Source organism: Elephas maximus, chromosome 3, assembly GCF_024166365.1.
Source record: "Elephas maximus indicus isolate mEleMax1 chromosome 3, mEleMax1 primary haplotype, whole genome shotgun sequence".
In the NCBI taxonomy this organism is placed as follows: domain Eukaryota; kingdom Metazoa; phylum Chordata; class Mammalia; order Proboscidea; family Elephantidae; genus Elephas; species Elephas maximus.
The window spans coordinates 112,692,769-112,719,710 of NC_064821.1; the positions used below are offsets into that span (position 1 = coordinate 112,692,769).

Here is a 26,942-nt window from a genome sequence, read left to right on the forward strand (position 1 = left end):
TTTACATCTGTGGGGCGGCTCAGAGGACCACGCACAGGCCAAGTCCAGCCAGGGCGGGCTGAGGGCGCTGTTTGAGGAAGTCACCAAGGAGACCCGCGGCGGAGCGGAGAGAGCGTGCGCAGGCGGCCGCGGACCGAAAGAGGTCTGGGGAGGTGGGAGCAGCGCTGCACCCTAGTGCCAGCAGTGGATGAGCCGGAGGTCCCAGAGGCCCTTGGCGCAGGCACCCACGCTGTTGCCGTGAGTAGGTGAGGGCATCCTCTTCGTAGCGCGTCGGGGCTGGAGGGGAGGGGAAAGGGAGACCACGACCAACTCTGGGGTCGGGGAGGCTGGGAGGGGGAGCAGCCCTGCGCTGAGAATGGCCTGCCTTGGCCTTAAACACTCGCCGCTTTACTTCTCCCCACAGCAAATAAGAAAAATTGGCCTCAAATTTGGGAACTGAAAGTGGGACCCGATCTTTGGCGTCCTTTCCCACCTGTATGTCTGGGCTTATAGGGTGATGCCCACTGCAGTGCAGGCTAGCCTGGTGTGCTCTTGGAGCCGAGCAGCGAGAGTTCTGTGCCCTCTTCTTAACGTCCTGCAGGGCCACCTCACCCCCTGGGTTTCTCCAGGCTCCAGCTCTGGCTTTTCTTGTTTGGGGTTGGGGGATGGGGTGGAGAGAAGGCCGGAGGTGTTTTGGAAACAGCTAAGAAGGCCAATGTCTCAGTGACTTTCCAGCAGAACTTGAATGACCCACTGAATCAGGCTCAGTGTGTCTCTCCCCACCTTCTTCATCAACTAGGTAGCTGCACACACATAGACACATACCTTCTCACCCATGCAGACATACACACAAGCACACACTCATACTCACTTAGAGACACACAGTCATATACACAGGTGTACACACTCAAACAGGCACATACTCATACCTACACAGACATACTCTCACACACAGGCACACACACACACAGAGATGCTCACACACAAACTCACACAGATATTCACGCAAACAGGTTCACACAGAGAGGCACACAACCACTCACACAGACTCCTACACACAGGCACACACACAGAGACATGTACACACTTACAGGTACACACATGTGAGTGTATGACTTCCACATTCAAACGCGCAGACATATGCACAGAGCTGCTGACATATATAGACACACACAAACTCTGCCCCCTCCCCAGCACACATCTGCCCCATTTGTGTGTCCTGCAGTACCCTTTACCTGTCTCTGCCCAGACACTGGAGTCCTGGGGAGTGCAGCAGCTTGGCTGCTAACTGAAAGATTGGAGGTTCAAGTACACCAGAGGCAACTTGGAAGGAAAACTTGGTGATGTACTTCTGAAAAACCAGCCATTGAAAACCCAATGGAGCGCAGTTCTACTCTGACACACGTGGTTCACCAGAAGTCAGAATTGACTTGATAGCAACTGAATTCTTTTTGTCAAGATGCTTATCACACCATTGTGTTCTTGTCTACCCTACCCAGTACTCAGTTACCAGCTCCTTGAGAGCAGGGACTCTGTTTTAACGCCTACCACAGTGTCTCCTTGTTAAGGATCTCAGATTTACAAATTACGAAAAAGTCTAAATGAATGTCTAAATTTGTGTGTAGGCAAAACGGCATTATAGTTACAGTCTAAATTATGGGAAATTCATCCCCACTACCAGCATTTTGTTTTTTTTGGAGGTCTGGTAGCGCAATGGTTAAGAGCTCAGCTGCTAACTAAAAGGCTGGCAGTTCAGATCCACCAGCCTCTTTGGAAACCCTATGGGGCAGTTGTACTCTGTCCTGTAGGGTCGCTATGAGTCAGAATCAACTGGATGGCAATGGGTTTGGTCTGTTTGTTTTTTCATTTTACCAGCTTTTTAACAAACATTTGTGAGAAAAGGTGGGTTTTCCCATAAATTACTTACTTAAAAGTTCCATTTTCTCTTTATAAAGTAAATAACACTGTTACTTGGGGTGGAATCTTTTAGGGAAGACATTTAACTTTATTTTTTTAAGAAACAGCAACAAATGTTATTGAGCAAAACTTTTATCAATATGAAGTGTGTGGGCCAATAAAAAATACTGGTTTCTGGTGTGGGATAACAACTGTCTTTCCTCAACGACTTTCTCCCTCTTCTCCAGTTAAACATTTTTGTTACAGCCTAATATCTACTGATGTGAATTGAGTCTGTAATTGCATAAATAAGTTACCAGTTATTGTATTTCCAGTTAACACTGGCCAAAATAACAACATCTACTGTAAATCACTCTTGGGGAAACGTGACTTCCACATTCAAAAATGGTAGGAAAAGTGTGTGTATTTCACTTGGACATTTGACTCTGTTATACTGAAATGTTTTCATGTCTTTCTTTTACTATTTTCCAAAAATCTACCATAGGCCGTGATGATGTCAGACATCACCAAAGACAGAGCAGCCCATTCATTAAAGAAAAGAGGGAGTATGTCTTCTCTAAGTAGTCATGAATTCTGGCAGAAGGAACTTCCTCGGCGCACCAAAGAGTGAGTAACTGAATGTCTAGCAATTTGAATTCAATTATTGAATAAACAGCTTCATAATGTTTATGGGGAGGGAGGGATCATTTCCTTTGGGATATAAAAATGGAGAAATGGACAAGTACAAGGTTCAGGTCATGTTTTGGGGCCCTATTAAAAAAGAGAGAGAAAGAGAATAAGAAAGTATAAGTGATATGCTGATCCTAGCAGCATTTTTACTATTTCGAAGACTTTACCAAAAAAAAAAAACTATTTAAAAGAAACATCACAAGCAATGTAGACCAGCTACTCTTTACATGTTTCATGAATTCTTCTCCTTTATATTATATGCTTTTTATATTTTTATAATAAATATATGCATATACAATGCACTTACCATTATTGCATACAAATTTTGTATTTTCAAAATCTTTGTTCATATTCTTTTAAATGGCTGCATATTTTTAGAATGTAATTCATGAGTTAGCTAGCCATTCCCCAATTACTGGGCATTTTAAGTTTGTTCCCACTGGCTGGTTGGTCTGTTTGATTTGCATTAAATAATAAGTATCTGCTTGGTTGCTTCTCAAAAGTATAATTAACTGGTAGGTGAAAAGGATATAAACACATTTTTTGGCTATTGCTACATATTGCATTTGTTCTCCAAAAGAGATTAATCAATTTTTAATACCTTCATAACATTTCTTTTTACTGCCCCTGGGAAGATAACAAAACAATTATCTGCCACACAGGACAATTAACTTATATAAAAGACTTCCCTTCTTAATAGTTTCCACAGGATTGAAGGGTGGGGCATCTTACTCCTGGTGGTTGGGAAGCAGAAGCTAGTGTGTCCTGTGGAACAGAGATTGGAAGAAAAGAAATATACATGAGAGTTCTGAAACAAAACTCTTTCTGTTCCCAGAGTCTGTCAGTGTACTTTTTAACAATTGCACTTTCCAACCCTGGAAGTTTGTGGATTATAAGTAGAATCTTCCTCTTTTTTTGATGGGAAACAATATAAATGAGTAGCAACCTCAGCATATGTCAGAAGTATAGCTGGGAGAATAATTAACCTATGTAATTTTTTTTTTTTTGCTTCTGACCCTAAACCATTCTGGCTGTTATTTCCAATATTTAAAATTAATTTTTTTAAATTATCTTAAAATAATTGTTAGCTAAAATCCAGCTTACTTTTTCAAGAAAATATTTATGATAATAATCTGACATAAATCATATTCCCATGATTTTTAAAAAATATGCTCTCATCCAAAGACTAAACTATCATCCCTACTTGCATAATTTTCATGTACCTCCTCCTTCTCAAAAACAAATTGGAAAGTCTTATAGAATCAATTTGATCAAATCTGAAGAACAAGAGATTCCTCTTTTTCAACTTAATGTTGATGAAGTATAAATATAAAAGTAACAAGAATACTCACTAGGATAGATTTTTCATGACCGAATCTTTTATTAACAGATCCATTTAAATTACCATTGTTTTGATATATTCCAAAGTTAGAAATTTGGCCTCTCAAACAAATTGTTCAGAATCATCTGTTTGTACTTTTTTTCTTAACTAGCAACTCTGCAATGTAAAGGCTATTTAGAGAGCCGCCTCCCCAGCTCTAGCCCATACTTGCTTTCCATTGTCTCCTCGTGTCTGGAATCAAACTTGACAATTGATTCTCCTTCATGAAATGAGTCTTCACCTAACAGATTAATTCTGAAACTTACTGGCTATTAAATGCAGGCATTGTTTTAAAATTGCAGTGTTTTATGGAAAAGCATACCCCTTTCATTTGAAAATCATATGGAAACAATTTTTTGAAAAGATAACTCTCAATAGTTTCAAGCGTGTATCTGAAATGCACTGAGGACCTATATATATACTTTATCTCATTGAATCTCTCAGCGTTAATCCTACTAGGTACACATCATTCTTCCCATTTTACTATGAGAAAAGTGAGGCTCGCAAGTCAACTTGATTTAATGACTGGTATAATGTCCCAAATCAGGAGTATGGCATGCAGGGTCCTCGGACTCCTGCTGCTTCTTTGGCAACACCTTCCCTACTGCTGTCTTGCATCCTACCCTCTGACAGTATACTCAGCTACCGTATTCTTCAGTGCTCTGTCTTGCCTCTAGCCACTGCCGCATACTCCCTCCCTTGCCTGGAATGTTCTTCTTATTGGCTTCCTTCTTCATTTCCCTGAGAATTTAACTCCGTCTTTTCATCTCTAGGAACCTCTCTCTAACTACCCGACTACAACCACCTCCATCTCCAGGTTCGGTTGGATGCCCATCCTTTCCGCTCCTTCTGCTCTCCCCTTCTCTGGGGTACTGTGTTTGGCTATTTTCTTACCTACTTCTCCCATCAGACTGTGGACGTATTTGCCTTTATAGCAGTAAACACACTGATAAGGAATGCAAGAAAGAGTAGGGGATAGACCTACTTTGAAAGCAGTTCTTGGGTGTAGTGTGAGATCAGATAAGTTCCTCCTTGAAGGTTACACGTCTATGTCTACAGTCTTCTACAGTAGGAACTAATGCTTAATGTGATCCCTGGGTATCACGGATGTCTGAAGTACCTTCTGAATTGTGGAAGAATGGACTTCTATCCAATATAATTATTGTTGACAGTTTTCAGAATTAGGTCTTCTTATTTATAGTTTTATTATAATATAATTTTTCTTGAGCTGGATCTTGTAACTATTAACATGTAGACATATTTCTTTCTATACCCACACAGTTGTCATCATACTTCATTTCTAATTCTGAATTTTGAGGATTTTTTCACTTAAGTAATTTATAATAATAAAAATAGTAATAATAGCTAATATTTATTGAGCCTTTACTATGGACCTCATTTATTCCTCATAGAAGCTCTGTCACAGAACTTGGCAAACTACATCCCAAAGGCCAGATCCAACCTACTACCTCTTATTTTATGGTCTGTTAGATAAGCATGGTTTGTACATGATTGGAAAAAATTCAAGAGGAGAATGATATTTTGTGACATGTGAAAATTATATGAAATTTAAATTTCAGAATCCATCAATAAAATCTTCTTGGAAGACAGCCATGCCTGTTCCTTAACGTATTGCTTCTGGCTTCTTTCACACTACAACAGCAGAGCTGGGTAGTTGCAATAGAGACCATATGGCCCACAAAGACAAAAATATTTGGTATTTGTCCTTTTATAGAAAAGTTTTGCCAACCCCTGCTCTATAAGATAGATACTAATTGTCATCTTCATTTTAGAAATGAAGAAATGGAAGTTTAGAGAGGCTAATTCCGTAGCCCCAATGCTGCAGAATTAGCAAGTGGCAAGTTGGGCTTTTGTTTACCAAGTATTCTCATTTCCTGAAAATTGGTAACCCACGTGTAACTTTCGTTAATGAAGCTGTTCTCTTCATTCACCAGAACCTTCTGTTTCCCAGCCATGAGATAAGAGCAGGTGTTTACAATGACGTCTTCCTTGGTGGAAGGTCAGCCTTTGGCAGACATTAAACAGTATTAAACAGTATTAAACAGATGTGCTACTCTCATGTTCTTGAAAATGGAAACAGAAACCATGAGGTTAAGTTACTTTCCCATGTCATATAACGTGACATGATATCCAGGTTTATTATCTCTGAGGCCAGTAATTCAACTAGTAGCTCAGGCCTAAGGTTGGGGACTGAAGAGTCTTTTTTGCCTCAAACAAAAATTACTGTGACATAATATTACCACAATTTTCAGTTGATATCTAATGGTATCTAACACACACACTCATTAGGCCATGCTGTATGTACTTCTTTCACTTATTCAGCATTTATTGAGCTTCTGCTGTGTGCCAATTATTGTGCCACATGTTACACATATAAAGATGAATAACTCCAGGGCTTTAACCTGGAAAAGCTCATTTTTCAAGTAAACTGGGAGCTACTTAGTAGCTTTGTCACAGTAGGCTAGGTTTTTCCACTAAGAGTGACCAGCATGGAAAGGATTACATTCATTACTTCCTTCAAAAATAAAGATTTATTGAGCAATGATTACATTGCAGGCACGCTGCTAGGTGGTGAACCACACAGAAACAATCCTGCCCTCATGGTGCTTATAATATAGCAGGCCAAAACCCCAAACCAAAACCCAATGCCATCGAGTTGATTCTGACTCATGGCGACCCTATAGGACAGAGTAGAACTGCCCCATAGAGTTCCCAAGGAGCGCCTGGCAGATTTGAACTCTGACCTCTTGGTTAGCAGCCATAGCACTTAACCACTACACCACCAGGGTTTCCAATATAGCAGGCAAACAAGTAATTTTAAATATGATGGATTTATTCTATGATTCCAGTCTACACTATTGTGAGCCACTTATGTTCAGTTAAAAAAGACTTTGCCAGGCCTGTTCTGTCATTTCTATACCTGAAGGATAAGACTAGAGGTTAGTAGATCAGAGCTACTAGGGGGGTAAATTATGTTGTCATCTAAATCTAACTAAAGCTCCCAACAAGATCAGAATCCCCCCAAAAGAGATATGCTTGGGAAAACAGAAATAGCCATGTTCTCAAATTAAACCACAATAATAACTAACATTGTATTATACTTTATTGGTTACTAAGCCATTTCACATACAGTAGCCATATAATTCTTCTAAAAAATACTCTGGGTTAAAGAAGATATTTTTATTATTTTATTATTCCCATTCCTATTTAACTTTTAACAAGAGTTCCAAGTAACTAAGTTAATTCTGAAAAATGAGCAGAGAGGAACCACTTACCCTGTCCGATATCAAGATATACCACAAAGTCATATAAATAAATAACGATCATTAGAAGCAGATTTGAGTTAAAAGAATTCCTCATTTAATAGCCCATCATTATAACCAGTATGGGCAAGGCTTTCTCTTATGTATCTGATTATCCCCCTTCTTCCCCATTTTAACTTCCATTCCCCTCCCCCAGTGGTTGCCCACTCCAATATACACAAACAATACTACATATGTTACAAGAATATACATGTTTAGGTACTGAACAAAGATATGTGTGTTTTTAACTGATAAAAATGGTGTTTTGATATAAATCTCATTCTGTTTTCTTAATCTCATATAGCTCATTAAACTTTTCGTTTTTTACGCGTACTCATGTAGCTATAGATATCTACCTCTTTGCTTCTTACTGCTACATAGTATTCCTTAATATCTTCCCATCATGCATTTTCTCATCCATTCCCAGACATCTACATTGTCTTTCATTCCCTGCCAAGATAAATAATGCCACATGGACCATCTTTGGATATAACCTCTCACAGTTGTCTTTGTTAAAACTTTTGGGTGAGTGTGTCATCCAGGTCATGAAAGAATTCACATAAAGGAATATTTGAATTAGTAGAGATAATACGTGGTTGAAACTACACAATAAAGATATCAGCGCTCCTCAAATTAATTTACAAATTCAGTGCATTTCACTCAAAATTCATATGTACTTTTTGAGAAACCCTACAAAGTAATTCTAAACTTTACAAACAAGAAAAGAGTTCCAAGTGACAAAATTCATTTTAAAAAATTAGCAGAGAGGGAGGACTTACCTGTCAGATATTAAGATATACCACAGTCATACTAAATAAAAATATTATAATTTTTATTTATAAATATTATAAATGTATAAACTGTAACAGGAATGGAACATGTAGAAACCTCAGATGGAAATAGATCCAGGATTATACAAAAATGTTGTTGTTGTTGTTAGGTGATGTCGACTTAGTTCCAACTCACAGCAACTCTAAATACAACAGAACAAAACACTGCCCAGTCCTGTGCCATCCTCATAACCCTTGCTATGTTTGAGCCCATTGTTGCAGCCACTGTGTCAGTCTGTCTCGTTGAGGGTCTTGCTCTTTTTAAGTGACCCTCTACATTACCAAGCATGATGTTCTTCTCCAGTGACTGGTCCCTCCTGATAACATGTCCAAAGTACATGAGATGAAGTCTTGCCATCTTCCCTTCCAAGGAGCACTCTGGTTGCATTCTTCCAAGACAGACTTGTTCATTCTTTGAGCACTCAATGGTGTATTCAATATACTTTGCCAGTACCACAATTCAAAGGCATCAATTCTTCTTTGGTCTTCCTTATTCATTGTACAGATTTCACATGCATATGAGGTGATTGAAAACACCATGGCTTGGGCCAGGTGCACCTTAGTCTTCAAGGTTACGTCTTTGCTTTTCAACATTTTAAAGAGGTCTTTTGCAGCAGATTTGCCCAATGCAGTGCATCTTTTGGTTTCTTGACTGCTGCTTCCATAGGTGTGGATTGTGAATCCAAGAAAAATGAAATGCTTGACAATTTCAATCTTTTCTCCTTTTATCATGATGTTGTTTATTGGTCCTATCATGGTGTTGCTTATTGGTCCAGTTGTGAGGATTTTTGTTTTCTTCATGTTGAGGTGTAATCCATACTGAAGGCTGTGGTCTTTGATCTTCATCAGTAAGTGCTTCTAGTCCTCTTCACTTTCAACAAGTAAACTTATGTCATCTGGAGAATGCAAGTTGTTCACGAGTCTTCCTCCAGTACTGATGCCACGTTCTTCATATAGTCTAGCTTCTTAGTTTATTTGCTCAGCATACAGATTGAATAGGTATGGTGAAAGGATACAACCCTGATTCACACCTTTCCTCACTTTAAACCATGCAGTATCCCCTTGTTCTGTTCGAAAGACTGCTTCTTGGTCTATGTACAGGTTCCTCATGAGCACAATTAAGTGTTCTGGAGTTCCCAATTTTCACAATGTCATCCATAATTTGTTATGATGCACACAGTCAAATGCCTTTCATAGTCAGTAAACCCAGATAAACATCTTTCTCGTATTCTCTGCTTTCAGCCAGGATCCACCTGGCATCAGCAATGATATATCCCTGGTTGCACATCCTCTTCTGAATCCAGCTTGAATTTCTGGCACTTCCCTGTCAATATACTGCTGCAGCTGCTTTTGCATGACCTTCAGCAAAATTTTACTTGCGTGTGATATTAATGATATTGTTCAATAATTTCTGCATTTGATTGGATTACTTTTCTTGGGAATAGGCATAAATATGAATCTCTTCCAGTCAGTTGGTCAGGTAGCTGTCTTCCAAATTTCTTGGCATAGACGAGTGAGCACTTCCAGCACTGCATCCATTTGTTGAAACATCTCAGTTGATATTCCGTCAATTCCTGGAGCCTTGTTTTTCGCCAGTATCTTCAGTGCACTTTGGACTTCTTCCTTCAGTACCATTGATTCCTGATCATATGCTACCTCCTAAAATGGTTGAACATGCATTAATTATTTTCAGTATAGTGACTCTGTGTATTTCTTCCATTTTCTTTTAATTCTTCCTATGTCATTTGATATTTTCCCTGTTGAATCCTTCACAATTGCAACTTGAGATTTGGATTTTTTCTTCAGTTCTTTCAACTTGAGAAATGTTCTTCCCTTTTGGTTTTCTATCTCCAGGTCTTTGCACATTTCATTATAATACTTTACTTTGTCTTCTCAAGCTGCCCTTTGAAATCTTCTGTCCAACTCTTTTACTTCATCATTTCTTCCTTGCGCTTTAGCTACCTGACATTCAAGAGCAAGTTTCAGAGTCTCTTCTGACATCCATTTTGGTCTTTTCTTTCCTTCCTGTCTTTTTAATGACCTTTTGCTTTCTTCATGGATGATGTCCTTGATGTCATCCCACAACTCGTCTGGTCTTCAGTCGTTAGTGTGCAACACGTCAAATCTATTCTTAAGATGGTCTCTAAATTCAGGAGGGATATACTCAATGTCATACTTTGGCTCTCGTGGACTTGTTTTAATTTTCTTCAGTTTCAACTTGAACTAGCATGTGAACAATTGATGGTCTGTTCTGCAGTCAGCACCTGGCCTTGTTCTGACTGATGATATTGAGCTTTTCCATCATCTCTTTCCATAGATATAGTCGATTTGATTCCTGGGTGTTCCATCTGGTGAGGTCCACATGAATAGTCACCATTTATGTTGGTAAAAAAAGGTATTCGCAATGAAGTCATCCGTCTTGCAAAATTCTATCATGCAATCTCTGGCATCATTTCTATCACCAAGGCCATATTTTCCAACCAGTAAACCTTCTTTGTTTCCAGCTTTCACATTTCAATCACCAGTAATTATCAATGCATCCTAAACTGCATGTTCAATCAATTTCAGACTACAAAAGCTGGTAAAAATCTTCAATTTCTTCATCTTTGGCCTTAGTGATTGGTGCATAAATTTGAATAATAGTCGTATTAACTGGTCTTCCTTGTTGGTGTATGCATGTTATCCTATCACTGACAGCTTTGTATTTCAGGATAGATTTTGAAATGTTCTTTTTGACAATGAATGTATAGTAGACCGTATGATTGTCTGATTCAGAATGGTCAATACCAGTCCATTTCAGCTCACTAATGCCTAGAATATTGATGTTTACACATTCCATTTCATTTTTGATGATTTCTAATTTTCCTAGATTCATACTTCATACAATCTTGGTTCTGGTTATTAATGGATGTTTGCAGCAGCTTCTTCTTGTTTTGAGTCGTGCCACATTAGCAAATGAAGGTCTTGAAAGCTTAACTCCAACCACATCATTAAGGTCAACTGTACTTTGAGGAGGCAGCTCTTCCCCAGTCGTGTTTTGAGTGCCTTTCAACCTGGAGGGCACATCTTCGGACACTATATCAGATAATGTTCTGCCACTATTCATACGGTTTTCACTGGCTAATTCTTTTCAGAAGTAGACTGCCGGGTCCTTCTTCCTAGTCTGTTTTAGTCTGCAAGCTCAGTTGAAACCTGTCCACCATGGGTGACCTTGCTGGTATTTGAATACCAGTGGCATAGCTTCCAGTATCACAGCAACTTGCAAGCCCCCACACTATGACAAACTGACAGACGTGTGGGGGATAGATCCAGTAGAATCATTTTCCTGTTTTTTTTTTTAATTATTGTTAATATGTAAGACTTTTTAAAAATATAGATCAGTAGAAGGTATATATTTCTTAAAAGTCTTGCATATTAACAATTACAAACAGGAAAGTGATTGAAAAAATAGTCAAAGGAGATAAATAGCAATTTATAGAAGTGAAGCCCAAATGACTAAGCAGAATATGAAGAGATGGCCAAACTCACTTGGAATTTACATCTCCACCCCATGCTTCCCTCCCAAATCCCAGACTCATAGATCTAAGTACCTATTGTCCTTTCAAGGAGTCCTGGTTAAGTGCTAGGGTGCTAACCGAAAGGTTGGTGGTTTGAACCCATCCAGGAGATCCCGTAAAGTTTACAGCCTAGAAAACCCTATGGAGCAGTTCTGCTCTGTCACATGGGGTCAGTATGAACTGAAATAGACTCCATAGCACCTAAAAAAAAATTGTGCTTTCATTTGAACACCGAATATACATCTCGAACATCATGCTCATAGCTCTTTTTCACCTCCTTACCATTCATCAGGACATTATTTTGCTTCTACTTTGAAAATATATTCAGAATCTGACGAATTCTTACTATTTCCCCTGCTACCATCTTGGCCCAAGCCACCATCATCTCTTACCCGGATTACTCCAGTAGCTTTCTAGCTGGTCTCCCTGCTTTACCCGTGCCTGCCTAAAGCCTGTTCTCAACACAGCAGTTGAAGTGATCATCATAAAATGGAAGTTGTGTCCTGCAATTCCTCTGCTCAAAACTCCCTATAGTTTCCCACTTTATTAGAGTAAAAGCCAAAGTTTTTACAATGGCCTACAAAGCTATCTGAGAGCTTTGTAACCTCATCTTCTACCCTCCCGTGTGTTTCCTCTGGTCTGGCTACTCTGTCTCTAATGAACTTCCTTAAACACACCAGGCAGGCTCATGTCTCAAAGCTTTGCATGAGCTTTTCTCTTTCCCTGGAATACTCTTTCCTCAGAGATCCACATAGCTCACTCCTTCACATCCTGCAATTCTTTGCTCGTGGAGGCACCCTGTCCCCCTACCCATTTCAAAGTTCCCTTAACCTGTTCTACTTTTCCTTTGTCCCATATCATTAATCACTTCTATCACAACAGATAATTTATTTAAGTCTCTTGTCTATTATCTGTCTCCTCTCACCAGAATCTAAGTTCCATGAGGACAGACCTTAGTTTTGTATTATTTAATTATTGTAGCCGAAGAACCTGGAATAATGTCTGGCACACAGTAGTAACTCCATAAATATTTGTTGACTGCCGAATGAATTAATAATATATTATTGTATTATATTAATCCTGAACAAGCAACTTATTTTGCTTACAAACAGGTTCGGCTCACAAGTATGCATATCCATTAAGTTAAGGGATTTCATGCTACAGACATAAAATACATTGACAGCAAATGAAAAGTGCGTATTCGAAAGTTTAAAGCAAGGTACACTCTTTGCCTCCTTGCTAAAACATTGCGCATCTTTTTCCAAAAAGAACACTTTCGTTTGTGTTGGAAATCTGTGGAGATAGGTCATGCTCCTCCTTGATGATCCCCACAGCGTTGTAGAGGCAACTGCGGCACCCACACTGGCAGCCTCACCTCTGATGATTGCTGAGGCTAAAGGAGATTTGAACTTATTCATTCATCCAGGAGCTGCCACAGAAGTTTCATCAGCGGCCCTTTACCTATCATCTCTCCTTCTTCTGCAGGATTAGTTCAACGGGCTTTGAATACTAACTCTGATTCTCTCTCCACACACTCAACATTATTCTATTTTGTCAGTCACCTTCCCTTGACTATCTTCGATCACATCAGAGTGTCAAGTCATACCTGTACTTTTCACAAGTTGCATGGTTCATTCTTTGTCTTTCAGAATAACTCCTCCTCTTAAAAATGTATCCCTCAAGAACACATGTCATTTGTCATTTTCTTTCCTCTTTTGTTTTTGGAAATTATCATGACATTTGTTTCCACTATAAGCTTCCTTTTACTAGTAATATGGGGTTAGTGATGTGAGTAAAATACCTGAAAACTACATAAAAATCCATCAAGCTTGCTATAAGCTAAATGAACACAAAGCTAACATACCTTACTAGACAGCCACTGCCATCTGCTGACAGGCAAGCAGTTGGTATGCTTTGGCTCTTAAGCATGACATTCATAAAAATATCCATAGACGCCCTTAGGTGGGAAGTTCCTAAGGTGGGAAGTTTAGGTGCATGTTTTATCTCGCATTCTACATCGTGTGTCTCAAGCACAGAGGCTCTCTCTAATTTTTCTTTGGATTACCAGTACTTTCCACTTTGCCCTCCACATTGTGGGCAATAAAAGTTGTTGAAAGAATGAAGAAAAGAATGGAAGAAGAAACTTACAAATTTATACCCTGAAGCCTACCTTTTTCCTCTGTGGCGCTCTGCAGTATGTCCACTGGGAGGCAGCACATCACTTTAGTTAAGAGCCCTCGGGGTTGGGAAAAAAAAAAAGGTATACATGAATAATACCATCTCAAACATGCTCATTCTCAGCATTTCATAGTTTGAAATAGAAAGAAATGATATTCTGACCGTCTTAATCTACTGCTTTAATGGCTCCCAGGCCAATTATGCATTCAGATATTCTCTCTTCCTGGAGCTGCAGTGAAAATGGCTGGAAATGAGTTCTCAGTAACAATTAGGTAGTATTTCTTATTGCTACAGTGGAGACCCTGCTGGCACAGTGGTTAAGTGCCACGGCTGCTAACCAAGAGGTTGGCGGTTCAAATCCACCAGGCACTCCTTGGAAAGTCTGTGGGGCAGTTCTCCTCTGTCCTAGAGGGTCACTATGAGTAGAAATCGGCTCCATGACAATGGGTTTGGTTTTTTGGTTTTATTGCTGTAGGGTCCCTATGAGTTGGAATTGACTCAATGGCAACGAGTCCCCCCCCCCCCCGCCCCCCGCAACGGTTGCTACTGAGATTTAAGTGAAATTATTGTCTTTAACAGTCATGACGCTATTATGTGCCTTGTAATGATAAAGCTATGCAATTCAGGGATTGGTCACCAAGCAAACTTGCAAGGTGTTTCTTTGAAAACTGAATTTCCTGAACGAATAAACATACTCCAACTGCTTTTTGGTTTTTTTCCCCCTGTTTTTGCCTCCTTTCTATGTAATCAGATCACAGGCTATTGAGTTATCATGGGAAGTTTCACTTTTGAAAATTATTATGCCTTCTGATATCAGCCAGGTCCAATGAGAGTGTGTTACTTTTGTTACTTTAGACTGATTTCACCCAGCTATTTCTACACCCAGTGCACAGGAGCTTTGCCAATTCCAGGTCTGTCCTCCGCAATAGAGCTTTGCCAATTCCAGGTCTGTCCCCCTTTTTCAGCCTATTCTTTTTTTTTATTCCTCTCTCTCGACCTTTTTCCAACCCATCCCGTTCTAATGTGGGCGTTGCCATACATCTCAGTAAAAATTAAAGCACTGTTTAAAAAAACATGTGTATATACTATATATATGTTTGGGGTTTTTAACAAGTAAAATTTTCCTACTGTTTTCCATGAAGTTATAGCCTTGGGCAATGCATGGTCAGCCTTCCAAAGTACAGAAGGCAGCAGACTAGCCAAATATTTTCCCTCAGCACAATAAGGGTCACCAGATTTCCAGCACAAAATATCTGAACCTTACTCCCCAAAGTCCCATCTCCTCTCCACAAACTCCAAGCTTCATGTTCTGTTATTGTGGTTAGTAATCCTTTGTGTGTTTTTGCTTCCTTTTTTATACTTTCTGTATGTTTTGAATTTTTTACAATGAGTATTCATTGTTTATGTGATTGTTGTGGAAATAAAAAGACACTGAACAAAAACATCTTTAGTAATTTAAAAAAAGTCTGTATAACTTTTTATTTGCACTCCAGTCTTCACCCAGTAGAATTTTTAAGCTGCCTTTTGGCATAGTGGTTAAGTGCTACTGCTGCTAACCAAAAGGTCAGCAATTCAAATCCACCAGGCACTCCTTGGAAACTCTACGGGGCAGTTCTACTCTGTCCTATAAGGTCTCTATGAGTCAGGATCTACTGGACGGCAATGGGTAAATGGAATTTTATGATGATTACCAGTTTTGTAGCAATGATGTCATGATTGCACTGATTATCAATCTTTAGTAACAGGGAACAAAGCAATAGTGGGCTGTTTTTAAAAATTTTTATTTGCTTTCTTGTCTTAGACTTCTAGCTCCTGCTAGTTTGAATTTTAAGCCAATTCTGTTTGCTTTTCTATCAGTTTTTAGTATAATGTTCAATAGAAAAGATATAGGGTTTTTATCAATATCTTCTGTACTTTTGTGCAGGTAAATTTTAACTGCAGTAACTAATTATTTCAGGTAGTCATGACCCCTGTTTGCATTCTGTCAAATATGACCATATGTGAGACTTTGCCCCTGAGTGATAAATAGGATACTTGAAATCTATGTCTGCTTTTACTCATTTCCCTTATCTCTGAAATGAGTAGAATAATGACTCCTTTACTTACTTCAAGGAATATTTGGAAGGCAAAATGAGATCATTGATGGAAAGTGTTTTGCAGGTTAAAACTAGCATGTATAATACTGAGGCAGACCAGCTTGTTTTAGCGTCAGGGGTTTTCTAAGGGTATTCAACGTTGGGTTTTCTAAGCAAAAGCTATCATCTTTGGTACTGCCCACAACACCTGTAGCCAGTGTAGCCAAACAGGTTGGTTGCTACTTCAAAGGGCAGCAGAAAATTATGAGGAAAGCAGGTGTTATAAGAATGAAGATTAAAACACTAATCCAGAAATGCTTGGTGAAAGAGCAGCCATAATTTCTTACATCGCTTTCTTGGGCTGGGCAGGTAAACTTTAATTTATCGTGTGAATTGTTTTGTATTTTTTAAAAAGTTTTGAAGTAGATGATCTCTGATTTTCTTAGACTATCAATGTGTAAGAAATTCATTAATTCCATACAACTGAGAAGAGAGTATTTTAAACTCTTTGTTGAGGGGAACAATCCCTAAAGATTAGGAACAAATTCTCCTTTTCTCGTTAAATTAAAGCAAAAATATAGCCCATTGAGAAAAGTGGCCTGTCTGAACACACACACACAGTATTATATTATCTCCTTTGAAATGACATCTGGCTTAACTTCTGTTTTCACAGGTGGGGAGAATTGGGGGTGGGAAGTTCTGAGACTGCCATTAGTGACAGTTGAATTTCCTCTGAATTAAGTAGCACTTGAGGGACATTAGGGGTTCCTCTTTTCTTGGGTCTCCTATTCAGCACCTGGGTAAGCTCATATTGCCTTGGTAACCAAACCAAACCCCTTTCTTAATGTTGAAAAGGATGATTGATGCTTATCGATTTACGATAGTTTGGGTGAATTGAGATTTTTCTCACCATATAGATGAGTTTCTCAATTTCCTTTTTTCTACAAAGGGCTTTTGTGACGTACGTGGTATATGTATGCCCCCAGACATACAAAGAGTTTTTTTCCTAACATGGTAAGCTTCCTCCTATATTCCCAAGGCCTCTTTGTGTGGTTTGTCTCCTTTGGGGAGAGCCTTTGTGTCTGTGATAGAGACGAGATTGGCAATGGCTTTGGAAACATGTACTCTCTGACCCCATAGATAGAGACCAAACATTAATAGACACGACACCCTCTGTTAAAAGAACACTTTCTAGATAATCAGATGACCTAGGTACTATACTGGGCTCCAGCCTCTACCTCGAGACCTGGTCCAAGTAACTTACCTCAGTCTTAATTTTTCCACCTCTAAAATGTTTTAGACTTTTAATATGTTACTGGGATATTTACTTAGAACTTCCCTAAAATGTTCTTAGATAAAACTTTATCTTTGTGACATTTTAGCCTAAAGCAACAGTACATTTTGTTGTTATTATTGTAACAACTTTTGAGCTTTTCTTTTTCTCCCTTGCTTTTAGCTCCCTGAGTACTGTGTCCTATATGGATGAACCTAGCCAGCGTGATGATGCCTCTCACCTTACAGTTCAGATGGAAAACACCTACCAGTTGGGTCTGTTATTTTACCACTCACTCCTGTTTGAAAACTTCTAACTTGGTGACTGATGCTTATGTAAATAATAATTGGTAACCTTGGTAACCTGACATTGTCTTCAAACCTCACACAAAATAAAACAAAAAAAAAACCAAACCAGTTGCCACTGAGACAATTCCAACTCGTGGCAACCTTATCTGTGCAGAGTAGCACTATACTCCATAGGATTTTCAAGGCTGTGACTTTTCAGAAGCACATCTCCAAGCTTTTCTTCTGAGGACCTCTGGGTAGGTTCAAACCATCAACCTTTCAGATAGTAGTCAAGTGCTTATCCATTTGCACCATCCAGAGGCTCCTGGCACAAAATACCCATTACCGTCAAGTCGATTCCCACTTGTAGCCACCTTATAGAACAGAGTAGAACTGCCCCATAGGGTTTCCAAGGAGCAGCTGGTAGATTTGAACTGCTGACCTTTGGTTAGCAGCCCAACAGTTAACCACTATGCCACCAGGGCTCTTGGCACAAAATAAGGGACTTTAATTTATTAAGAGATTTGATGCTGCTTTAGTTTCTTCCTCTGCAAAATGAGATCAATACCCAATGACTACTTTTCTTTATCAGTGTTTCTTAAATACTGGGCATCACTGACATTTATTGGGTATTACTGAACTAAAAAGTTCATTGGATGTTTATGAGTTATTCTGTGGAGTTAATTGGTAGACTGATGCCACTCTATGTACTGGACTTAAAGGAAAGAGCTGTTCATTGAAGTTTAATCCAATAAAACCAAACAACATTGTTGTTAGGTGGAGGAAAACAAAACTTCAAGGAAAATGATTCATGGTCCCCTGTCGACAGAGATGTTTATCCCTTACCACTGAGGTTTTGAAAACAAAGATCTTTGCACCTGCCCCTATACTCTGAGGCAGAGTCTGTGGCGAGTAGCTTTTCCCATTCATGTTTCCTCATAGATCTACTTGTTTTCTGTAAATGCAAACCGGCACACTATTATATGAACCCATGTATAATTACTGCTATATAGAATTCCACAGAGACTTACCAAGGACCAAAGGTAGACCCTGTGGGGCAAGGTAGTTCCATCTGTGGCCAGTTAACCCAGAGAAAATTGTAGACCATCAACACATCCCATTAAACCTTGTAGCCAGTTCTCTACAGTAATCCCCAAGACTACATGGATTACAGGGCTCCATAATTAGTCAATCTACTGGTATTTTCAGAGTGCCTGTGGTGGACATTTGTTATTTCTACTACCCAATATACTTTTATACTCCTTCTGGTAACTTTACCCAGTTTTCTTTGAGGAAGCCCCACTGCCACCATCTTCACCACTTTGAGTCCATACCATTCTGGTGGAGTGAACACTGGCTTCAGAAATGGAACAGTGGCTGATTCTGGGATGGCATATAACTCTGGTCAAGCTAATCAAAGCCTTTGAGATTCAGTTCAGGGAATGTTGTTTGGGCTGTTGAAGAAGCAAATCAGGCCCTGAAACTTGAAAGAATTTGGGGTTTGGCAGTTTCTGCTGCCTTGCTCTTACACAGAACCCCAGACAGAAGCCAGCATAGGGGAAGGCAGAACTGAGAGAGAACAATCAAATCCTGATGTCACCATTTGAGTCCTAAATTCAGCCTACTACCGTTAGGCTTTTCAGTTAGGCAAGCCACATTTGGGCCAGGTTTTCTCTTTTCTGCAGCTAAAAAATATTAGCCATTTGGTACCTATGACTATGCATGATAGAAGGGTTTGTGTCACATGGCAACAATGTAGAGCAGTCAAAATGTGATGCCCTGTGTTTCTTCTTCATTAGGATATATTTTCATAAACTATTTTCTCAGATAAACTAAATTGTCTTATCAGTTTTAGAAATGCTGAGTGTTGAGCCAAGTTAGAAAAGTAATTTTAGAAATATCTTAGTATAACCAACAAGCAACCCATTACTGTCAAGCCGATCTGCCTTCTTACAAAAAGTTTCTGTGAATTATTCTTTTATAATTAGTCTTTTATGCCTGAAAATTTCATTTTTTTAACCATTCAACTAATCTTAATACTCAATTAAAAATGTATTTCCACTTCTTCTTGTTTCTGGCTTTATTTTGCATGTGATAGGCACTTTGTGGGCCTTTGGTAAAGATTCTCCCCTGTCCACACAATGCAATACTGGCCAGCAGAGTGAAGAAGAAAAAAGTAGCCAATTGTCAGTACTCTTACGTGTAATTAATTTTCATATTCTGTCCAATGATGTTTGCATCGTTAAACGCATCTTAAATGCTTAACATGTTCGCTGTCCCTTTACCTGAATAATTATGTTATTGTTATTAGGTGCTGTGGAGTCAGTTTTGACTCGTAGCAACCTTACGTAAACCAGTTCTGCACCACCCTCACAGTTGTTGCTATGTTTGAGCCCATTGTTGCAGTCAGCATGTCAGTCCATCTCATTGAGGGCCTTCCTCTTTTTCGCTGACCCTCTACTTTACCAAGCATGATATCCTTCTCCAGGGACTGGTCTGTCCTGATAACATGTCCAAAGTACATGAGACAAAGTCTCACCATCGTTGCTTTTAAGGAGCCTTCTGGCTGTACTTCTTCCAAGACAGATTTGTTCATTCTTCTGGCAGTCCATGGTATATTCAGTATTCTTTGCCAGCACCATAATTCAAAGGCATCAGTTCTTTGGTCTTCCTTCTTTGCTGCCCAGCTTTCCCATGCATATGAGGCTATCGAAAACACCATGGCTTGGGTCAGGTGCACCTTCATCCTTAAAGTAACATATTTGCTTTTTAACACTTTAAAGGGACCCTTTGCAGCAGACTTGCCTAATATGCAATGTGCCTTTTGAATTCTTGACTGCTGCTTCCACGGGCGTTGATTGTGGATCCAAGTAGAATTAAATCCTTGACAATCTCAATCTTTTCTCCATTTACCATTGGAACCCTTGTGGCACACTAGTTAAGCACCATGGCTGCTAACCAAAAGGTTGGCAGTTCAAATCTACCAACCATTCCTTGGAATCCCTACGGGGCAGTTCTACTCTGTCCTATAGGGTTGCTATGAGTCAGAATCCACATGACGGTGGAATCAACAAACCAGCAGTGGTTTTTTTTTTTTAATCATGCTGTTGATTATAAAGACACCAAAAAATGAGATGCAACCTGAATATAATTAACAAAAGAAAAAAAAAAAGAATGGAAAATGAAAAGTGTATTTCTTGTAATAAAACACCATTTACATTTTCTCATTAAGTAATTACTGAAACAAAAATGTAGGAGAAAGTACAGACTGTGGAATTTGATGTATCTTAGTTTGAATACTAGTTTGAATTCCTAGATAAATTATGTTTGAGCAACGTAGTCAGGATCCTTGAATCTCAGTTTTTTGTCTATAAATAGAAGTCCGTACATTAGAAAAGTGCTGTGACAATTAAATGAAGTAATGTATTTATATTGATTCTTTATTCATTATGCTGTTACTTCTGAAAGTGACTAACTCTAAGACTTTACCTTATCACGAAGAATAGAAGCCTCCCATGATATTCAATGAAATTACCTATTAATTATGGGGAAATCATGGTAGTATAGTGGTTAAGTGCTACGGCTGCTAACCAGAAGGTCAGCAGTTCAAATCCACCAGGTGCTCCTTGGAAACTCTCTGTTCTGAAAGATCACTATGAGTAATAATCGACTTGACAGCAATGGGTTTGGTTTGGTTTTTTCATTAATTATAGAATGAGTACTTCATGGGAGTACCCAAATCTTTGAAAACACTGACAGTGATCACCAGGTTGCTGCCACGTTGAGATAGTCTGCCTGAGAATGAGGCCAACATGATGGAAAGTAAAGCCTAAAGTTGAAGAGAAAGAGATGATTGAGCTCGGTTTCCATGAGGTGTTCAGGCATCATTGGACACTTCCTTGGACAGAAAACTGTCAATCTCTCAGCGTTGACTCTGCCCACCTCATGGGGCCCTTCCATCTGTGGCGGCTTCACTGTCTCCCTGCTTACATCCTCTCCCACTGCTGCCTTCTCAACAAGGAACATCCCCTATCCCTTCCCTCAGAATGAGGTAATAACAATAGTGGCAACAACATTAATAATAATAAATATCTAACGACTGTTACGTGTGTGTGTGGCCAGCACTATTGTAAGAATTTTAAGTATTTTATCTTATTTAATCCTTACAACATAGCAATTCTCATAATTATCCCAATTTGTGGGAGTTGAGGTATAGATATGTTAAATAACCAGATCTTTAGTCTCTTTTAAGTCATTTTTGGACAGTTTTTTGTTTGTTTTTTCATCCTGACCATTCAGGTCTTTGCTTTTTGATTTTCAGAAACATTTTTTCTTCCTAAGGGGGAAAAAATTCTCTCAAAAAAAAGTTTTGGCATTTTCATCAGTTGACTCTGAAAGTACCTTCAGAAACTTATTTTGGAAGTCAAGAACTGATTTCCTACATCCTGCTCAGACCTTTCTAAGAGATAAATAAATAGCTGCCATCAAGTCAACTCCGACCACTGACAACCTTATGTACAACCCAGTGAAATGTTGCCCAGCCCTGCATCATCCTCACGATTCAGCATGTTTGAATCCATTGTTGCAGCTGTCGTGCTAGTCCATCTCACCAAGGGTCTCCCTCGCCCTCACTGGCCCTCTGCTTCAGCGTTGTCCTCCTCCAGCGTTTGATCCCTCCTCATGACATGTCCAAAGAAAGAGTCAGATAGTGTTCTGTTGTGGTCTGTAAGGTTTTCGTTGGCTAATTTTCAAAAGTAGATTATCAAGCCTTTCTTTCTAGTCTGTATTAGCCTGGAAACTCCATTGAACCCTGCCCACCAGGGTGATTGTGTTGGTATTTGAAATACCAGTGGCAGAGCTTCCAGCATCATGGCAACATGCATGACAAACTGATATATGGATGGTGGACCTCCCTGAAGAGTTCTTTTACTAAAGCCTTCTGGAATTATTCTAACTTGAGTATGCCATATGTTTCCTTAAATCCTGACAAATATAGTCATTAAAAGTAAACACTTATAATTTTTTTTTTTTTTTTTTTTAATTAGTGCTAGGTATATTCCTGTCCCACCTTCCACATACGCTAATGGTACGCAGCCTACACTTCAGGAAATACTGGGTTGGCTTATCTGTAAGTTTCCGTCCAACTCAAAATTCTGTAATTCCAATACCCCTTTTGGCCCAACTTTGCCCCTTGCTTCAACCCACTTCATCTCATCCTTATCCCAACCATGATTCAGGGGCTTTCTTGGTTTCTGAATCTGCAGTATTTTCTCTCTTCTCCATGCTCCTCCTCCTCTGAGTGAACTTCATCTACTGAACTTGGCTACTTTGGGTCTGCAGTTACAATTTTGGCAGCAAGGGTACAGCCTGGTCAATTGGGTACAGCAGTGAAAACAACCCAAGAAGGGTAGCCCTGCGCAGCCTCGTTATCTTCCAGTTGGTGTTGGGAGTTGAACTAACGGGGTGGAGGTTGGACAGGGGAGGTTTGTTTATTCTTAGGCATCTAGGGAAAATAGAAAGACCCCATGATACTCAAGGAGGGGATGATCTATGGGATTGTCTATGCCATGTACCAAGAAAAGGATCCTATAGCTAGAGTGGGGAGACCAAGAAGAAAGAAACCTGAGCAAGGCAGAGAGACACTCCCCTCCCCATCCCATGCCCTCATACCAGCCCCTACTTCTTGCCTTTCACTGTCCTCTGACTTTCAGCCCAAAGGGACCACCATCTGACTTCTTTTTGCCCTCCCAAAGTGTCTAAGCCTCCACCCTCCTTGGGCTCTGCCTGGCATCCCCACCTAACTCCCCCCAGTTTTTTTGTGTAAATGGAGCATATTTTATGTGCAAATATTTTAGTAACCATATGTTCTGCAAGTAAACCTGTATTAATACTTGTCAACAACTGCAGAGTTTATGATACCAATAATACTTCCTACAATGAAGAAAAAAACAAAAAACATTTGTTTGTTTTCTAAGAATGTTTATTTGTAAACATATGTATTCACTATATTAATATGAATTTCTTACCTGGCAATAAAACTGATATATATGTGGGAAAAAAAAAAAGTGAACACTTAGTAAAATATATTGACAACTATTAAAATAGAATTAGATAGAATTCTTGATCTCATTCCTTAATCCATATCAATTCTGCAAATAATGATTGCCAGACCCTGGGTACATGTACGTGTATTACATTGACATGGTCATGCACCCAGAGTGACGATGAGGCTAATGCTCCCAAGAGGTGCTGGTAAGGTTCCTGGAGTTCAGGGAACAGCAGACCCATCTCAAACTTCAGCTGTGAACATGGACTAAATGTGACTGTGAATATAGACTCTTGAGTTAAATAAACCTGGATATCCATCTGCACTCTACTGCTGTGTGATCTTGGGAAAGTTTCTCAATGTATTTAATAAGCCTCTAAAAATTCATTCTTTTTAAGCATTCACCTAGTCATCTTGCTAATATTCAATTAAAAAGTATATTTTTTAATGGAGTCAGCAGTAGGATTCACTTCAAATTTATTGAGAGATTATGTAAGGTAATAAATATAAAGTATTTAATATAGTGCCTGACACAGAAAATGCTCAACAAAAAGTAGCCATTGTTTGTGTTGTGATAAGTGCCTATAAAATACGTAATTCTCTTTATATTGAGAAATTATATAATGAACATTTCTTATACCTTTAGCAACAGGAGAATACAATCTAACCCTGCTTACTAGTTCACTGAGGAGAGAGACAAGTATGCCTTCCTATAATCAAGAGGATTAGGAGACAGGGTAGCAATGGGGACCCAGTGTATTGGGAGTACAGAGAAGAGAGTGATTGTTTCAACCTGAAGGGAAGTAGAAGGCTAACTGGAGCAGAAGACATTTGAAGTGACCTTGAAAAATGCTTGTCAGACAAGCAAGATGGAGAAGAATGTTCCATTTGAAAAGAAAAACTAGAGCAAAGGCACGCAGCATGCTTTGAACATACGTACACACACACGAAATCCCACAGTTGCCATGAAGTCAAGCATGACTCATGGTGACCACATGTGTGTCAGAACAGAACTGTTCTCCCTAGAGTTTTCAATCCTAATTTTCAGAAGTAGATCACTAGGTCTTTCTTCCAAGGCACTTCTGGGTGAACTCAAACCTCCAACCTTTCAGTTAGCAACCAGGCATGTAAACCATTTTCACCACCCAGGGACTCCATCCTTTAAAAGCCCAGTGGAATCCAGAAAACTGGAGCAGCGTGCTTAGGGAGCAATGAGGCTATAGGTTGGGTTAAGAAGAGGAATAATGCAGTAAGATCTGGGCTTTAGAGTGATCACTTTGGGTGCAGTGTGCAGAATGAGCTGCACTGAGAGGGAGACAAAAAAGCAGGAGACCCAATTAGAAAGATCTTGAGACTTTGAGGTAGGTCACTAACTGTAGGAACAAGGAAGGAGAAGACTTTGAATGCCAAACCTCAACAGTACTGAACACATATTTTTGGTAGTCTAGTAAATATATGAATCCATTATCTTCTTGTCCCTCCAGAGAACCTGACTGGAAACCTAATTAGGACCACTTTTTTCCCTAAATAGATACCACTCAGGAGGTTAAATGTCCCTTCATGTTTCAGTACTCTTGATTAGCGTACAGGGTGGGTGGATGTGGTTTGAAATTACTTCTTGAAAGAAATTCTGTATGTTTTCAGGTCCTACAAAACATTTTCCTGTGGTTGCTGTCAATCATATTTTGAAAGATGTGTTAACTAACTATCTGCAAGAGGAAGAATATGAACCAGAGCTCTGTAGACAGATGACTAAAACAGTTTCTGAGGTACATGTGTGATTTTCCCAAAGTGTTAACTGTAACTAGAGTATCTGCTGAAAGCACAACAGCCCCCTACTTTTTGATGAAGGGAATTAATTTGCAGTAGCAGGAACAATGCATGTTTATATTTTATGAAAAGATTTATTAATTAGGTCATATCCCATTGTATGTGTGTGAGAGAGAGAGAGAGAGAAAACCTTTGGCTGAGACAGTTTTGTGTAACATCTGCATGTACTTTATAAAGAAAATGTATGAAATTGTCCCATTTTCAAAAAACTTTATGGTAGAAGATACAATATTTTAATGATCATTTTCTCTTTACTAAGGGAGCAACTATCTCCTTCAGTACCATCAAATAAAGATATCGTGGTCTTTAAATACATTTCTGTTTTTATCAACTAAACAGCTAGCACTTTATCTAGGTTTTCTCTTTCTTTTTTATACAAAATTATCTAATAAACATTCATGATTAGTCATATTTTCAGGAAAGTCCTGTGTATGCCCCCTTAATTTGAAGTGAACCGGACAATATAACTCTAAGGCCAACATTCTTTGAAGGGAAGCCATCTTAACATAGGTTTTCTAAGAATTTAATAAATCCTTTAAATTCGGTGCTCTGGATTAGAATTTTTCATACGCCTTAGAAAATGTAGACTTATTGCTCTATCATTTTGTTCCTTATGTTCAATCTGATGGGGACAGTGCTTGAACGAAATCATAGTTACAGATCTACCAACAATTATTGAAAGAATCAACAATGCACGTGTAATTTTTAAAAAATTAAATCTACTACTTGTATGACAAGGAGCTCTGGTGGTGTAGTGGTTAAGAGCTTGTCTGCTAACCAAAAGGTCAGCAGTTCGAATCCACCAGCTGCTCCTTGGAAACCCTATGGGGTGGTTCTACTCTGTCCTGATAGGGTCACTAAGAGTTAGAATCGACTCGATGGCAATGTGTTTGGTTTTTGGTTTATATATATGACACAGATTAAGATTTTTAAGTTTCAATGTGACTAAACGATAAATGGGGACTTTTTTTTTTTTTCCTTTTAAATTGGTAGGTTATTAAAGCCCGGGTCAAGGACTTGATGATTCCACGGTATAAGCTAATTGTGCTTGTTCACATTGGACAACTGAACAGTCAGAGCATACATATTGGAAGCAGATGCCTCTGGGATCCTAAAAGTGATACTTTTTCATCTTATATTTTCAGAAATTCTTCTCTCTTTGCTCTTGCAGATGTCTATGCGGTTTACTTTGAGTGACTGAAAAAAAATCTAGTTCTTAGGTTTTTTTTAATCAAGAAATAGATTGTTTCTATTTATACAAAAAGTTTTCCTGCCCATAACTTTGAGAAAGAAGCAACACTAATATTTCAAACAACCGGAAGCTTTTGGACTTTTTTAAACTCTTGTAAGGATTGTAGGAGAGGAGGGTGGCTCCAGAAGGAATCCTGTTTATCGAAAGCAGGAAACAAGCTTTGGTTTCTCCAGATGGTTTTTCACAGACATAGATTCTTATTAAATATTGCTTTTGGAATTAATTTTTAAAATTACTCCTTAATTAGAGAGTTGGAATTTCCTGCATAATCCCTTAATGAAGATAAGGTTTTTATTATTATTATTATTATTAAATATGGCTGTATCCCCTGCCCAATATATGACA

At 39.0% G+C, this 26,942-nt stretch overlaps 1 protein-coding gene across 1 annotated transcript; it reads left to right on the forward strand.

Moving 5' to 3' along the window:
• DYNLT5 (dynein light chain Tctex-type family member 5) lies at nt 1-26,942 on the forward strand. The gene is made up of 5 exons (XM_049879524.1): nt 1-245; nt 2,381-2,502; nt 17,366-17,457; nt 25,160-25,284; nt 26,339-26,942. The coding sequence occupies exons 2-5, from the start codon at nt 2,387-2,389 to the stop codon at nt 26,540-26,542; spliced, it is 537 nt and encodes a 178-aa protein (XP_049735481.1). The 5' UTR covers nt 1-245; nt 2,381-2,386; the 3' UTR covers nt 26,543-26,942.

What these genes read in the sequence shown, in the direction of transcription:
- DYNLT5 (XM_049879524.1), top strand. Translation starts at nt 2,387, where the DNA reads ATGATGTCAGACATCACCAAAGACAGAGCAGCCCATTCATTAAAGAAA. An exon ending in CTTCCTCGGCGCACCAAAGA is followed by an intron (nt 2,503 to 17,365) that starts GTGAGTAACTGA and finishes CCTTGCTTTTAG; the next exon opens with CTCCCTGAGTACTGTGTCCT. An exon ending in GGAAAACACCTACCAGTTGG is followed by an intron (nt 17,458 to 25,159) that starts GTCTGTTATTTT and finishes GTATGTTTTCAG; the next exon opens with GTCCTACAAAACATTTTCCT.